Source organism: Zootoca vivipara, chromosome 7, assembly GCF_965207765.1.
Source record: "Zootoca vivipara chromosome 7, rZooViv2.hap1.1, whole genome shotgun sequence".
Lineage (NCBI taxonomy): Eukaryota > Metazoa > Chordata > Lepidosauria > Squamata > Lacertidae > Zootoca > Zootoca vivipara.
This window is the reverse complement of record NC_142590.1, coordinates 39,692,773-39,706,573: the sequence shown is the minus strand read 5'-3', so window position 1 is coordinate 39,706,573 and position 13,801 is coordinate 39,692,773. Positions and strand designations below refer to the sequence as shown.

Below are 13,801 nucleotides of genomic sequence, written 5' to 3'. Positions count from 1 at the left end.
GGCAGCACCAAGCGCCCAAAGCCTCTGCAGTTTCAGGAATTGGGAAGCTGAATGCAGGCGAGGCAAAAGGGTATTGCGTTTGCCATGGCGCTGGGGAGACTGAGTGTTCCGGACAACCCAGCGGTCTCTAATGCTAGCCCTTTCCTTCCGCAGCGTCCCCGAGCCTGCGGCCCACAGCTGCAGTGCTCCTGCTTCTTCCTCTTCCTCCCAGGGAGGCTAACTCCTCCCAGGGGCGGCGCAGGAGTTCGCTGCGGCGCGGAGGGAGGAGTAGGAGTTGGCGGCGGCCGCACCGGGAAAGTGACGAGCTCAGCATGGCGACCGCGGCGCTGCTCTTCTCTCCTTGGCCCCGCTTCTGCGGGGCGTCTGCTGCTGCCCTGCTTCCGCCTGCCCTGGCCGGGCCGCGGAGAAACTACAGCCAGGACGTCTCCGACTCCCAGTATTTGCACCGCAGCCTCGTGCCCACTATGCATTATCAGAAGAGCCTTCCCCGGTAAGGTGGCGCTTCCGCGGCGGGAGGGGGAGAGGGCTGTGCTTGGCCTGAGGCGCTCCCGGCCAGGTTTCTTGGCAAGGGCGCCTCTAGAGCAAGTTTGGTTCCTCGCTCCGCCTCCCTTCCTTCTGAGCAGGGCAGTGCTTTTCTGTGCTCAGCCTTGCGAAGGTGGGAAGCGGAGCGCAGGTCTCTTGAGCATGGGCAGAGTGGCTAGAGTGTCAGACCTGGGAGAGGCCAGAGTTCAAATGACCGCCCGCTAAGCTCGGTGGGTGACCTTGAGCTAGTCACTCTCAGCCTAACCTCCCTCACAGGGTGGTTGTGAAAATAAAGTGGTGAGAAGGAGGAGAACAACAGTGTGCACTGCCTTGAGCTCCTTGGAGGAAAGATAGGATATAAATATAATAAATCAATACACACAGGGCTTTACAGGGAGACTGGAGACAAGGCACGTTGTAATTAAGCTGGGCGTTGAAGCACTTCTAATTAGATGTTGCCAAATCCAGGATACAAGAGACCTTTATTAAGAACCCCATTAGGTGAAACGAGAACGCTGTAGGATCCCAGTTCTCCATCACTGTGAAGTGGGAGACAGAATCTCCCTTGACAATCTCCCTTCAATGCAGGTCTTAAAAGGTACATGTGTGCTTTCACATTCTAGACCTTTCAGCTGTAGCCCAAGGAATCCAGTTTGCCTACCCTCTGAGAGGATGCCACAAGCAGATCAGTGGGGGTGGGGGTGGGGACACTTCACCTATGGGTTGTTGGACTCTTATCATCCCTGCTAATTGACCATGCTGGCTAAAGCTGGTGGGAGTTGGAGTCCAATAGCATCTGGAGGGCACAGGTATCCCAATTCGTGTTTTTAAATAACTCAGACAGCCACCCACTGGAGGGGTTCCTCTTTGCCTGAAAACTCCAGGTGTCTCTCCCCCTGCCCTTATAGCGCACCTAAACAAGATTGTGCCCTTTTACTCAGTGTTCAATCAGCCAGGAAGCACTATCACCCCTGGGTTACCGTACATTCATTAACTTGACATAGATAAGATCCCACGATTGACTCACAAAATTACGTTGCATGGATAGAAATGGTACAATGTTTCAAAGTGAGTACAGCAGCGGAAGGATTTGCTATGATCTGGAGAATGTTTCCTTATGTTAGTTCCTACCCCTTTCAAAAGCAAATTAGTTCTGGAAGAGGGCACAGTTCCATTGCCAGGGAGAAAGAGGAGAAGCATATGCAATACACAGCTGGTAATGAAAGGCCCTCTGCCTTCATTTAGGCTGAGATAAAGGTACAGTATGTAGGTGAAAGGTTAGTGCTATAAGCAAGGAGTGATTTTCATGATTGCCATCTATAATATATTAGTTCCCTCATGCTTTTTTGCCTACTTTATGAGTACCAGGCGTAAACATATGGAAAAGTTTGGAGAAAATAAAACTGTTTCAGCTTGTTTGCTTTGTGCATAGTTTGCTGTGATGTACTTCTAAGTAAACATATTTAGGATCATACTGTAAAGATAATAATTATATTTTTAGTGTGCCTAAGTACCAGAGAAATTCAGTGGAATCTACTTTTCTTTGGATTGTGACTAATATGTTTTAGAAGTATTTTTGTCATATAGCAATAAGCAGGTAAACTTCCAAGTTACAAAAATTGGTAAAAGATCTGGAGATCTGGTGCCCCTTAAATATTAACATAAAAGTAGAACCTGCAGCAAAATATTGCAGTGCTCCTGTTCAGAGTTCAGCTTTTCCAGGACAGTCCATTCCATCTCCTCCCTGTCAGCATTCTGTGCCCACTGAGAATGGTCAGGTTTTTTTGTGGCTGTTTTTTGAGCTGTAGATTCAGGTAGGTGTTAGTCTGACGCAGTTGAAATAAAAATTAAAAAAAAATTGTCCAGTAGCACCTTATAGACCAACTAAGTTTGTTCTGGTATAAGCTTTCGTGTGCATGCACACTTCTTTTGAGCTGTTGTTTTTGATTCCCCCTCCCACTTAGGGTTTTCCTGCTAAAGTTTTTTTTTGGGGTGCTTTAGCAATCCTTGGGTTTCCCCAAGGCTCTGGTGAAGGTATGTTACTGTTTTGGCTTCATAAATATTGGCACTTGAAAAACAAGTTTGCTATTTGTATATTAGGATACTGTATATTGTACCATAAACTTTAATACAAGGTAATGAAAATTCTCTGTAACTTTCAGAACCTTCTTTATTTTCTCTTCTAACTTCAGAGCAGCTAATTGGGATTTCAATTATAGCTATGGGAGCTGTCACCCAAAATGTCTGGAAGCTACCAGGCAAAGCCTGATTTAAACAGAAATGGGGTCAGTGTACAAAAGGTTAATGTGTAGTTAGTAAGGGATTATTTTAGAGGTCCTTTCATACCTGCATTTAACTTATAATAAATTGCCAGGGAAAGATTAGTTATTACTCAACATATTCTTCTTGCCTTTTCCTTCTCTTCTCCTGCCTTATTAGTTTGCCTATTCCAAAACTTGAAGACACAATCAGAAGATACCTAAATGCTCAAAAGCCTCTTTTAGATGATGCCCAATTCAGGTAAGAAAAAAGAAGAAACCTGTATATCAACAGTGGCAATGTTGAAGGGTTATGCACCTCTGTAGGGAGAGAGTTACACAGTTTGGGGGCCACCACGGAAAGGACCTTGTCTCTCAGGCCCACCAGTGGCATCAGCCTGGCAGGTGGGCATATGAGCAGAGCTTCTGAGGCAAATATGAATACAGTCGTACCTTGGATCCTGAACACTTTGCAAGTCAAATGTTTTGGCTCCCAAATGCCGCAAACCCAGAATGAGTGTTCCGGTTTGCGAACATTCTTTGGAACCTGAACGCCTGACACAGCTTCTGATTGGCTGCAGGAGCTTCTTGCAGCCAATCAGAAGCCGTGCCTTGGTTTCCAAAAGTTTTGGAAGTCGAATGGACTTCGGGAATGGATTCTGTTTGACTTCCGAGGTAGGACTGTATTCTAGGAGACTTGTATTGTGTTCCTGGTCTTTTAGAGGACATAGGCTCAAGCCACTAGTGGCTTTAAAGGTCAAAATCCACACTTTGAATTGGATTCAGAAACACAACCTGCAACCTGTATGACTGGTACAGAATAGGAGTTGCATTCTGTGATTACTGTGCACCATCTACAACCAAGCAGCAGCATTCTGCACCAATTGAAGTTTCTCAACTTAAAGGCAGCAGTCTGTCCACAGTTGTCTGTCCTAGATGTCAATAGTGTGTGGATTACTGAGGCAAGGTCTGATCTCTCTGGGTAAGGCAATAGCTTGCATCCTAGCCTCAGTAGGAAAAAGGCGCCCCTGACCACAGATGTATGGTAAACCGTGCTTCCACAGACAGTACCAAGTCCAGGAGAACCACCAAACAACAAATGTAGTCATTCAGGAGAGTTCGATCCTATCTCTTTAGCCAGATAATTTGGCTTCCCCACCCAGAGCACAGGTGTCTTGCCCTAGATACAGTTTTAGCTAATTGCCCTCATCCAGTTAAAACTGTTTCCAGGTACCTATTAAGGTTTCACAGACTCCTTGGGATTAACAGCTGAAAGAGAGAGGTAGAGCTAGCTGTCATCCACATATTGGTGACACTGAAGTCCAAACCTCTGGGTGAGTTCTCCCAGCACTTTCATATAGGTGTAAACCAGCATGGGGGACAGAATAGAACCTTGATGCCAAAGGCCAAGGGGCACAACTTTCTGTGACTGATCCTCCATGAGGGACTGGCACCAACACAATTGTGTGCCCCCCATGCCAACCCAGCAAGATGGCCCAGAAGGATACCATGACTGAAAGTAGCGAATGCAACAGAGAGATTCAAGGGGCAGGGGCGTAGGAAGATGGGGGCGGGCCGCCCCGAGTGGCGGGCACCAAGGGGTGCCATCGCGGGCACCCGCCCCCAAAATGTGTGCACCGCCCCTGGAACACATGTCATGCCCCTCTGGGAGGCGCGTCACGCCCCCGGAACGTGCGTTACGGCCCTCCGGGAGGCACGCCCCGCCCCTGGAACGCGCACCCTGCCCTCCGGGAGGCACACCCCGCCCCCAGAACAGGCGACAGCTCCGCCACTGTCAAGGGGATCAATAGAATTGCACTCCCCTTGTCCAGTTCCCAGCATACATCACCGAGCAGGAAAACCAAGGCGGTTTCTGTCCTGAATCTGGGCTGAAAACTGGACTAAAGTGGTTTTTTTTAAAAAAACAACAACAGTATTCTCCCAAGACTGCCTGCCTGCTCCCTGAGTGGCAGGTGTGAGCCTGGATAATAATAGTTATAAATAGCCGAATTTGATTTCTTAAGCATTGTTCTCACTTCTGCCTCTCTCAAAGTAATGGGAACCACCCCTTCCCTCCATGAAACATTAACCATTTCTGAAATGCAAGTCTTCAAACTGTAGACTCCAGTTTATCAGGTTGCCTGAGCTGACAGGTATCTATGACAACATAGCAGCACAGTGCACCAGTCCAAACTAGTTCTTGTATCCTCACACATCCAGCATAGTGATTACAGAACCTTCTTCCAGTGTAGATCCAGAATGGATAAACTTCAGCCTTCGAATTAACAACAGCCTTTCCTCATTCTTAGCCAGGAGCATTTGCAACATCAAGGGTTGGGGAGGGAGGAGTCATACCAGTCCAGTTTTTACTCTTGACCCTCAGAAAGGCATCACAATTTTACTTAATTTCTCTCTCACTCTCTCTTTTTAAAGGAAAACTGAACAACTTGCTGTCAATTTTAGGGATGGAATTGGTAGAGAATTACATGAGCAGTTGGTTGCACAAGACAAACAAAATAAGCACACTAGTTATATTTCAGGTAAGGAAGTACCGGTAATTGTGAAACCTGCTTTGCATTCTTGGTTCATCAAACTGCTTGCTTGAGAACAGACTAGAATCTGGCACAATGTTAGAGGGCGCACTCTGATCATTAACTCTCGCTGCAGCTTGCTTGCTTACTTGCATGTATCTTTTGAATACTCAACATTTGATTCTCTGTGGCATGTCTAAATTGATGTCATTAAAAAGCTTTGTGTTGAAGGTAGTAAGTATGAAAGTTCATTCACGCCTGCAAGTCCCCCCAATGCTTTAGTCAGCTAAGTGATAAACAGGCATGTTTATCATTAACCTTAGTTATCATTAAGCTTAGTTTCAGGTTAATGAAGCTGGATACTCTCTGATTTGAAATGCTCTTGACAATGTTACAATCAGTACAGTACTCCAAACAACTGACATAACTTCCCCCCTGAAATAGCAAGATGTCATGGAAACATCTTCACTTGGCAAGTAATGTTGACCCAGACATATTATTTAAAGCACAGACAACCAGAATCAAAGTATCAACAACAAAGGTGCATGGTCCTTTGAGCACAGCACCATTCATTACTTTAGGCACTTATGGTTCTGAAGACTTCATTCAGCAGTATCTTGTTTCCTGGTTTACAAAGTCTAATATGGACTGCTAATCCCATAAGAATATGATGTCTTGGACTGAAACGTCATTTTATGCAGAGAGAGGGAGAAGTGGTTGCATAGGCAGATACCTGGAGCTGTGTTGATGGCTCCAGCATTGGAACTTGAGGTCATGGCTAACTGCTAGGTCACTGTGCATGCCGAGGGCCTCAAGTGTAATCCCTGGCATCTCTAGTTAAAGGATTTCAGGTAGTACATAGGCACCACCTCTGCCTGTGACGTTGGAGAGATGCTGCTAATTGGAACAGACAGTAGTGAACTAGATGGGTCAGTGGTCTGATTTGGTGTAAGACAACCTCTTGTATCTCATCTCTTGCCTTGGAAAGTGGTGATGAAGGGAATGGGAAGGAAAGCTTACCACTACAATAAAATATCCTAAGTTGTATCTACAGTCATACCTCAGTTTAAGTACGCCTCGGTTTGAGTATTTTCAGTTTAAGTACTCCGCGGACCTTTCTGGAACGGATTAATCCACTTTCCATTACTTTCAATGGGAAGGTTCGCTTCAGGTTAAGTACGCTTCAGGTTAAGTACAGACTTCTGGAACCAATTGTGTTTGTAAACCGAGGTACCACTGTAGTGTAGTACTAAGTGAATGCTCCATCAGTGCAAGGATCTCTGCTTGTGCAATGGAACAGTCTTCCCCTTTGTGCCCCTTAAATTTGTTCTAGAGGTTCCCTCAACCCACTGGAGCAGATGTGGTGAGGGTGCAAGGTGGGTGGATGGGATTAGTTGAATGCCACCTGTGTAATTCTTAAATGGAGAGCTCAATGAAAGGAAATAGTTGCTGCGGTGATCCAATGAGTGACTCAAACCACATGTAAATCTATTTCAGGATGTCGAAGCAAGTACCACCTTTGGAGAATCCAGCTTAGTCAATGCTATAAAATTGCTTGCCTTTGAGAAGGCAGGCAGGATGACAGAGAGAACAGCATTATCAAAGAACAAGAAAGATGAAAGATGCAGACAGCAAGACCAGAGAATAAAGAAAAGGAGATGGCAAATTTAATAGGACAAAAGTGATTGAGAGACAGAGACAGAGGAAAGAAAGCAAGAAAATGTCTATAGTGTTTAGGTTAGTGCTTTTTAAAATTAATTTAGCCCCCAAAGGAGTGGTGGTGTTGTAGCTTATAAGGATATCAGTGGAGAGCAGAATTGTTTATGTACAGAGCAAACCTGGTATCTGTAAATTCCACCAAAATCTCCACTATTGTAATTCCTCATCAAATTAGCTCGCTGGCTACTGAATTAGCTCACTGGCTACTGACACCCAATATCAGGCATCTCCCAAACTGCGGTCCTTCAGATGTTTTGGCCTACAACTCCCATGATCCCTAGCTAACAGGGATGATGGGAATTGTAGTCCAAAACATCTGGAGAGCCGAAGTTTGGGGATGCCCGCCCAATATACTCTGCACTGCACATAAATGAATGTGAATGTGAAATTAGTGAGTGTGAACCGTAATGCTTTCTTTCCCTTTTTTGATACTCAAGAACGTTAAAATGATGTTGAAGGTGAGCCAAATTATAAACCTTCTGTTATAAATGAAGAATAAAGGGAGATATCCATGCTATAGCCATGGATTTAAAGGTTCTACACTGAATATGGCAGGCATTCAAATGTGGGGGCCCCAAAAATTGACGTTAGTTCTGCTGTTGCAGTTGTCATGTGAAAGAGGAAAGAACCCTGTTCTCTTTTTTAGTCATTTGATCTTACTTGAAAATGAAGTAGTGCATGACTATTCCTGCTTTGCAGGGGGTTGAACGGGATGACCCGTGGGGTCCCTTCCAACTCGACAGTTCTATGATTCTAAGACATTCATCTATTTTTATTTGTCTGTGATGAATAGGAGAATGAAAGGTAAGGGTCTCCCTTCGTAGTAAACAGGCAGTGACCTACCGGTAGTTGATGTTGATACAAGGGTAAGTGGGCATTTGCAGATGAAAGAGCAAATCATTCAAGCCTAATGGCTGCAAACAATTCAAGCCATCACCACACAACATAGAGCTGAACTATTTTGCAGTGGAGGCATTAAGTGTTGCCCAACTCCCTGAGGACTGGAATTGGTGGGCTAAATATGTGCAATTTGTGCCATTGCCCCCCATCATTGCCACTCTTCTGTCATATCTCATACCATGGTTGCTTGTATATAAAACATGCAGCTCATTGGTTTTGTCGATACCAGTGGATGATTTTCTTAAGTACTTACTGAAGTAATTTTGTGTGTGTGTGTGCATATGCCTGCTGTATTATTTTTTTTAAAAAATGAAATGGCTGATAACACACACACACACACACACACACACACACACACACACACACACACGAAAATTTAAAATTGAAGACCATCCACTAATTATGGAAATATGCTTTCTTAATTGCCTGGATAAGCCTGGCAGCATGGGAAAATTTTCAGCAGGTGTTTAAAGGTTGAAACAGAAGGCGATTGTTGCATCTCTGTTGGCAGAACATTTCACAGGACTGGGTCATTTCCTTACCTAAGATTTAAATTTGGCTTGGGCTTTCTGTGGAATGCTTTATGAATGAAAGAGGGCATGCTAAACACTAAAGGGAATGTTCAATTTTACATTTCCCTAGGCTTTTTGTTGTTGTATTGGTATTTAAAAACCACCCTGCTGTAAACTTTGAATGTTACTAAGCTATGAAACTGAAGATTTTTTCAAAGCGTCAGCTTGAAAATTATTCTAATGCATTTATGTTACTGCTTGAACTGTGTAGCGTTGCCTTTCATCTCCCACTAAAATTTACTTTGCAGCCCCTGTATTTGTGAAGAAAAACCGCAGGTTTTAAGCCAAGTGTAAAATTCAGTTACTTTAGTGGCTAGAATGAAGACAGGGATTAGACATGAAACCGTGGCTGAGGAACTGAGACTTGTTGCACAAAAGAGGAAGAGGAAGGAAAAGAAAAGGTAAAGGAAGATGGTGAGGAAAGAGCAGAAGTGGATAGGCAGGTAAACAAGTAAATGTTCTTTCTCTCTTCCCCCTCCCCCCGCCCAAGAAGACACAACACAATGCTATGTCAAAGAGGAGAGCAAATTGTGAATGGATCGTAGATGCAAAATTGGCTTGCAAAAAAGGATGCATGTTAATTCCACAAAGAAGAAATCAGAGGGTGCTATATTTTGGATTGCAGGAGCTTAGAAACCTAGCGTGTTTACCATACCTCCTGGCCCACAAATTTAAAAAAGGTCCCTCTCATAAACATTTGCCCACATTTCATGTTTATGAGCCTTGTTTGTCTTGTGGTCTTTGTGTTGATCTGTTCTGTCGCCTCTTGATTTTAGGTCCCTGGTTTGACATGTACTTACGGGCACGTGAATCAGTGGTTTTGAACTTCAATCCTTTTATGGCTTTCAACCCTGACCCCAAAGCTGAATATAACAACCAGCTTGTGAGAGCAACTAACATGACTGTTTCTGCTCTGCGTTTCTTGAAGACTCTCAGGGCTGGTTTTTTAGAGCCAGAGGTTTTTCATCTCAACCCATCCAAAAGTGACACACAAGCTTTTAAAAGGTTTATTCGGTTTGTGCCTTCCTCTCTCTCGTGGTTTGGTGCCTATATGGTGAATGCCTACCCACTAGACATGTCCCAGTACTTCAGGCTTTTTAATTCTACACGACTGCCTAAGCTCAGCAAGGATGAGCTGTTTACAGACGAAAGCAAGCGGCACTTATTAGTGCTTAGAAATGGAAACTTCTATGTGTTTGATGTTCTAGATAGAGATGGGAACATAGTGGCGCCTTCAGAAATTCAAGCACACCTAAAATACATCATTTCCGACAGCAGCCCAGTTCCAGCCTTCCCTCTTGCTTGCTTGACTAGCGAAAACAGGGACACATGGGCGCTACTGAGACAAGAGCTACTTGAGAATGGCAATCAGGAAGCTTTAACAAAGGTGGATTCAGCAATCTTCTGCCTGTGCCTTGATGACTTTCCAATTAAAGATCTCAACCACTTGTCCCATACAATGCTCCACGGTGATGGAGTCAACAGGTGGTATGACAAATCCTTCAACCTTGTTTTAGCCAAAGACGGCACCGCAGCAATTCACTTTGAGCACTCCTGGGGAGATGGTGTAGCTGTACTCAGATTCCAAAACGAAGTGTTTAAAGACAGCACCCAGTCGCCTGCGATTGCTCCTCCGTCTCAGCCTGCTGCGGTTGATTCTGCCGCAGCTGTACAGAAGCTGAGCTTTAAATTGAACGATGCCTTAAAAGAAGGAATTGCCAAGGCCAAACAGAATTTTGACGCCACTGTGAAAACGCTGACTCTGGAGGCCATTCAGTTTGAAAAAGGAGGCAAGGAGTTCCTAAAAAGGCAGAAGCTGAGTCCTGATGCTATAACGCAACTTGCCTTCCAGGTGGCTTTCCTACGGCAATATGGCCAAACTGTTGCCACCTATGAATCTTGCAGCACAGCAGCATTCAAACACGGTCGCACTGAAACCATCCGTCCTGCCTCAGTTCATACAAAAAAGTGTTCAGAGGCTTTCGTCAGGAATCTGCCCAAGCACAGTGCTGCGGAACTGCAGCAGATGATTGCGGAGTGTTCCAAGTTCCACAACCAGCTCACAAAAGAAGCTGCTATGGGTAAGTGGCAGGGTGACTTGCGAAGCCGCCTCTCTCAGTTCGTTTGGTAGCATCGGATGCAGTCCCTATCCCCGGTCGAGGTAGACAATGGGTTCAGAGCAATTTTCACCTTGATGCAGAGTGTCTTGCTGGACCTTTGCATCACATTCACTCACACAGCTAGCGTGTTTGCAGAGTTAAATATGTTCCCTACATTTAAATAGCGTTTTGAAAGGACTTATCCAGAATCTGACTTCCATTATATGAATGTTTGAAAAATACTTATTTGCAATATGCAAAACAGCCTTTCCAGGTACATTTTAATTTTATCCTTGTGTTACTGTAGTGAGCTGGCTCTAAAGGTGTTTTTCTATTCATGACAAGGACTTGTTTCTGTAAAGGCTCCTGTAAAGGAGGTTGGGGAGTAATTACCACCAATTTCTCCATCCCATTTCCCAGGCTATTCTGAAGGGTTTCCCCAGACCTCTGGAGAAGATTTTCAAATGGCTGAATTTTTTTTTTTTAAACTCCCTTGTTTGCTTGAGTTTCTACTGCAGCCTTTTCAGCCTGGTGCCCTTCAGATGTTGTTTGAATACAACTCCCATCAGCTCCTGCCAGCATGACTGATGCTCGGGGTGATGGGAGTTGTAGTCCAAAACATCATTCTGGAGGGTACCAGGTTGGGGAAGAGTTCTCTACTGCAAGGCCTTTCAGCAGAGAAAAAGGGCAACTTTGGATAGTTTAGTTGTGGTTTTAGCATTTGTTTGGAGAAATGAGAAAGATGTGCACATATTTTGGCACAATAGCGCTTTTATTTTTTAAACCAAGCGAGAGCAGCTTGTCTATTAACGTTGTGGCTTTGGAAGTGGAGTTAAAGCCATAAATACAGGCAATGTTCTCTGCAGTGTCATTCATTACTGCATTTTGTCTTGACAGGTCAGGGATTTGATCGACACTTGTACGGCTTGCGGCATCTGGCAGAATCCACAGGTATCCCTCTGCCAGACTTTTACCAGGACCAAGCTTATGCCCAGATTAATCACAACATTCTCTCCACAAGCACTCTGAGCAGTCCTGCTGTGAATATCGGTGGTTTTGCACCAGTGGTGCCTGATGGTTTTGGTGTCGGATATGGAGTTCATGACAACTGGATTGGATGTAATGTTTCCGCCTACCCTGCTAGGAACGTGCAAGAATTCCTCCAGTGTGTACACAAGGCACTAGAGGATATTTTCAGTGTTTTGGAAGGTAAACTTGATAGCAAGTAAGACACAGCAGGGCTGGTCTTCTGAAATGAATCTTCAGCCCAGAATTTCAGTACAGCACCTATTGCTTTGTAATTCCGTGGGGGTGGGGGTGGGGGAATGGCAGCTTCCCAGGGGAGAAAATCATGAATTTTATTCTGTATGCACAGCTCATTCTAATACCGATTATAAAATAATTCTGCCCTTGTTCTGGTACCTGTCAGCAAAGACATGTTCTCACAGTCAAAGTTTCTAGGTTGCACGAGGTATGGCATAGCCTTTGTTCCTCGCAAATAATGTGCATGGACTTAAAGGACGCAGACCATTAACGTAATTTATAGCGAATGCTCTGTCGTCATTCAGATGTCTAAGACCAGCCCTTCTGTATCAGACCGAAGCCCATTCAATTTCTCTTTAAAGCTATTCAAGTGAGTGCTATGGCTACATCTTAAGGTAGCAAATGTGCTACCTGAATACGTACTTCCCTTTGTCTGTCCTGACTCTTCCAATATTCAGCTTCATTAGATGACCCCAAATTCTAGTGTTATGAGACTGTGCATAATTTTATACACCTCTATAACGTAGTTTGGGACCCAGGTGGCGCTGTGGTTGAACCACTGAGCCTAGGGCTTGCTGATCAGAAGTTCGGCGGTTCGAATCCCTGTGACGGGGTGAGCTCCCATTGCTTGGTCCCAGCTCCTGCCAACCTAGCAGTTCGAAAGCACGTCAAAATGCAAGTAGATAAATAGGTACCACTACAGCGGGAAGGTAAATGGCGTTTCCATGTGCTGCTCTGGTTCACCAGAAGCGGCTTTGTCACGCTGGCCACATGACCTGGAAGCTGTACGCCGGCTCCCTCGGCCAATAATGCGAGATGAGCGCGCAACCCCAGAGTCGGTCACGACTGGACCTAATGGTTCAGGGGTCCCTTTACCTATAATGTAGTTTACCTTTTTTTAAACGAAAAAGCTCCAAATGTTGTCACATTTGCTAATAAGTTCCAGCCCAATGATAAATCTTTGCTGCCCTTTTCTGAACTTTTTCCAGCTACATCCTTTTTTGACATGCATTGATGACCAGAAGTATATTTGAAGTGTGGTTACCCCGTAGATTGGTATAATGGTGTCATGTCATTGGCTGTTTTATTTTCAGTTCTTTTCCTAACGATCTCTAAAATGGAATGTTAGTTCAGACTCAGGGATCTGCCCTCCATCTTCAACAATGAATGCAGGTGCAAAGAATTAACTCAGCTTCCTGCAATCTCTTTTTCTTCCCTTGTCATAAAAGGTTAACTACCTCCCTAGTCTTTTTGTTGTTTTTAACGTATTTAAATAACTGTTTTGTCAGTCTTTGCTGGGATGACATGCTTTTAAAAATTCCCCATTGGCTGCTTGCATTTCTTTCCCCCCAATTTTATGTTTCTTCTGTTCATTTGAACAAGGCTTCCATTTTTGGAAACCACCTTACCTCTAACAGCTTCCTTGATTCTGCTAGTTAACTACATTGGCATACTCTTAGGCTTGGTGGTATCCGTGCTATTTTTCTAGAAAAAAAGACGTTCCAGAACTCACATGAACACCTCCCTTGTCCTTTTACTGTATAATGGCAATGGCACACACCTGAGAGGTGCCGGAACTGAGTTCCAGTAAGTTCCAACTGGAAAAAAGCACTAAATGTTCCTGTGTAAGAATCTAAATACATGCACATGAAATATATATGTATTTTAAAAACAGCTGCCTTATTTTTGTTGATCAAGCAGAATGCTAATCTAAAATGTGCCTTTGTTGGAAACCATTTTGCTCCAGACGGTTTAAAGTGAAACTCAAATGTGAACTGTTAGCAATCTTCCATCAAATATATTTCAGATGGTTGCGGAATGTACTTTTATTATAATAAACAGTCTAAAAAAATGCTGGCCTGGATACTAATGTTACTTGCATGAACTTCAACTTTCTCATCTACCCCTCCCTTCTACAGTCACCTGCATCCCTCACC

The 13,801-nt window shown here is 44.3% G+C and overlaps 1 protein-coding gene across 4 annotated transcripts; it reads left to right on the top strand.

Moving 5' to 3' along the window:
- Positions 1-13,538, top strand: CPT2 (carnitine palmitoyltransferase 2). 4 transcript variants are annotated; one of them, XM_088674048.1, is made up of 6 exons: positions 251-490; positions 2,962-3,042; positions 5,214-5,320; positions 8,751-8,945; positions 9,279-10,583; positions 11,499-13,538. In XM_088674048.1, the coding sequence occupies exons 5-6, from the start codon at positions 9,293-9,295 to the stop codon at positions 11,828-11,830; spliced, it is 1,623 nt and encodes a 540-aa protein (XP_088530174.1). In that variant the 5' UTR covers positions 251-490; positions 2,962-3,042; positions 5,214-5,320; positions 8,751-8,945; positions 9,279-9,292; the 3' UTR covers positions 11,831-13,538. The 4 variants fall into 4 exon arrangements, with proteins under 4 accessions (XP_088530173.1, XP_034977974.3, XP_088530174.1 ...); XM_088674049.1 differs by having other exon boundaries at positions 276-490; positions 8,751-8,903; XM_035122083.3 differs by lacking the exon at positions 8,751-8,945 and having other exon boundaries at positions 243-490.
- The last annotated feature ends 263 nt before the right edge of the window (positions 13,539-13,801 follow it).

Excerpts from the sequence above, each read along its gene's own strand:
- CPT2 (XM_088674047.1), top strand. The coding sequence starts at position 52 with ATGCAGGCGAGGCAAAAGGGTATTGCGTTTGCCATGGCGCTGGGGAGA. Across the intron at positions 491-9,278 it reads TATCAGAAGAGCCTTCCCCG|GTCCCTGGTTTGACATGTAC; the intron begins GTAAGGTGGCGC and ends TCTTGATTTTAG. Across the intron at positions 10,584-11,498 it reads CACAAAAGAAGCTGCTATGG|GTCAGGGATTTGATCGACAC; the intron begins GTAAGTGGCAGG and ends TTGTCTTGACAG.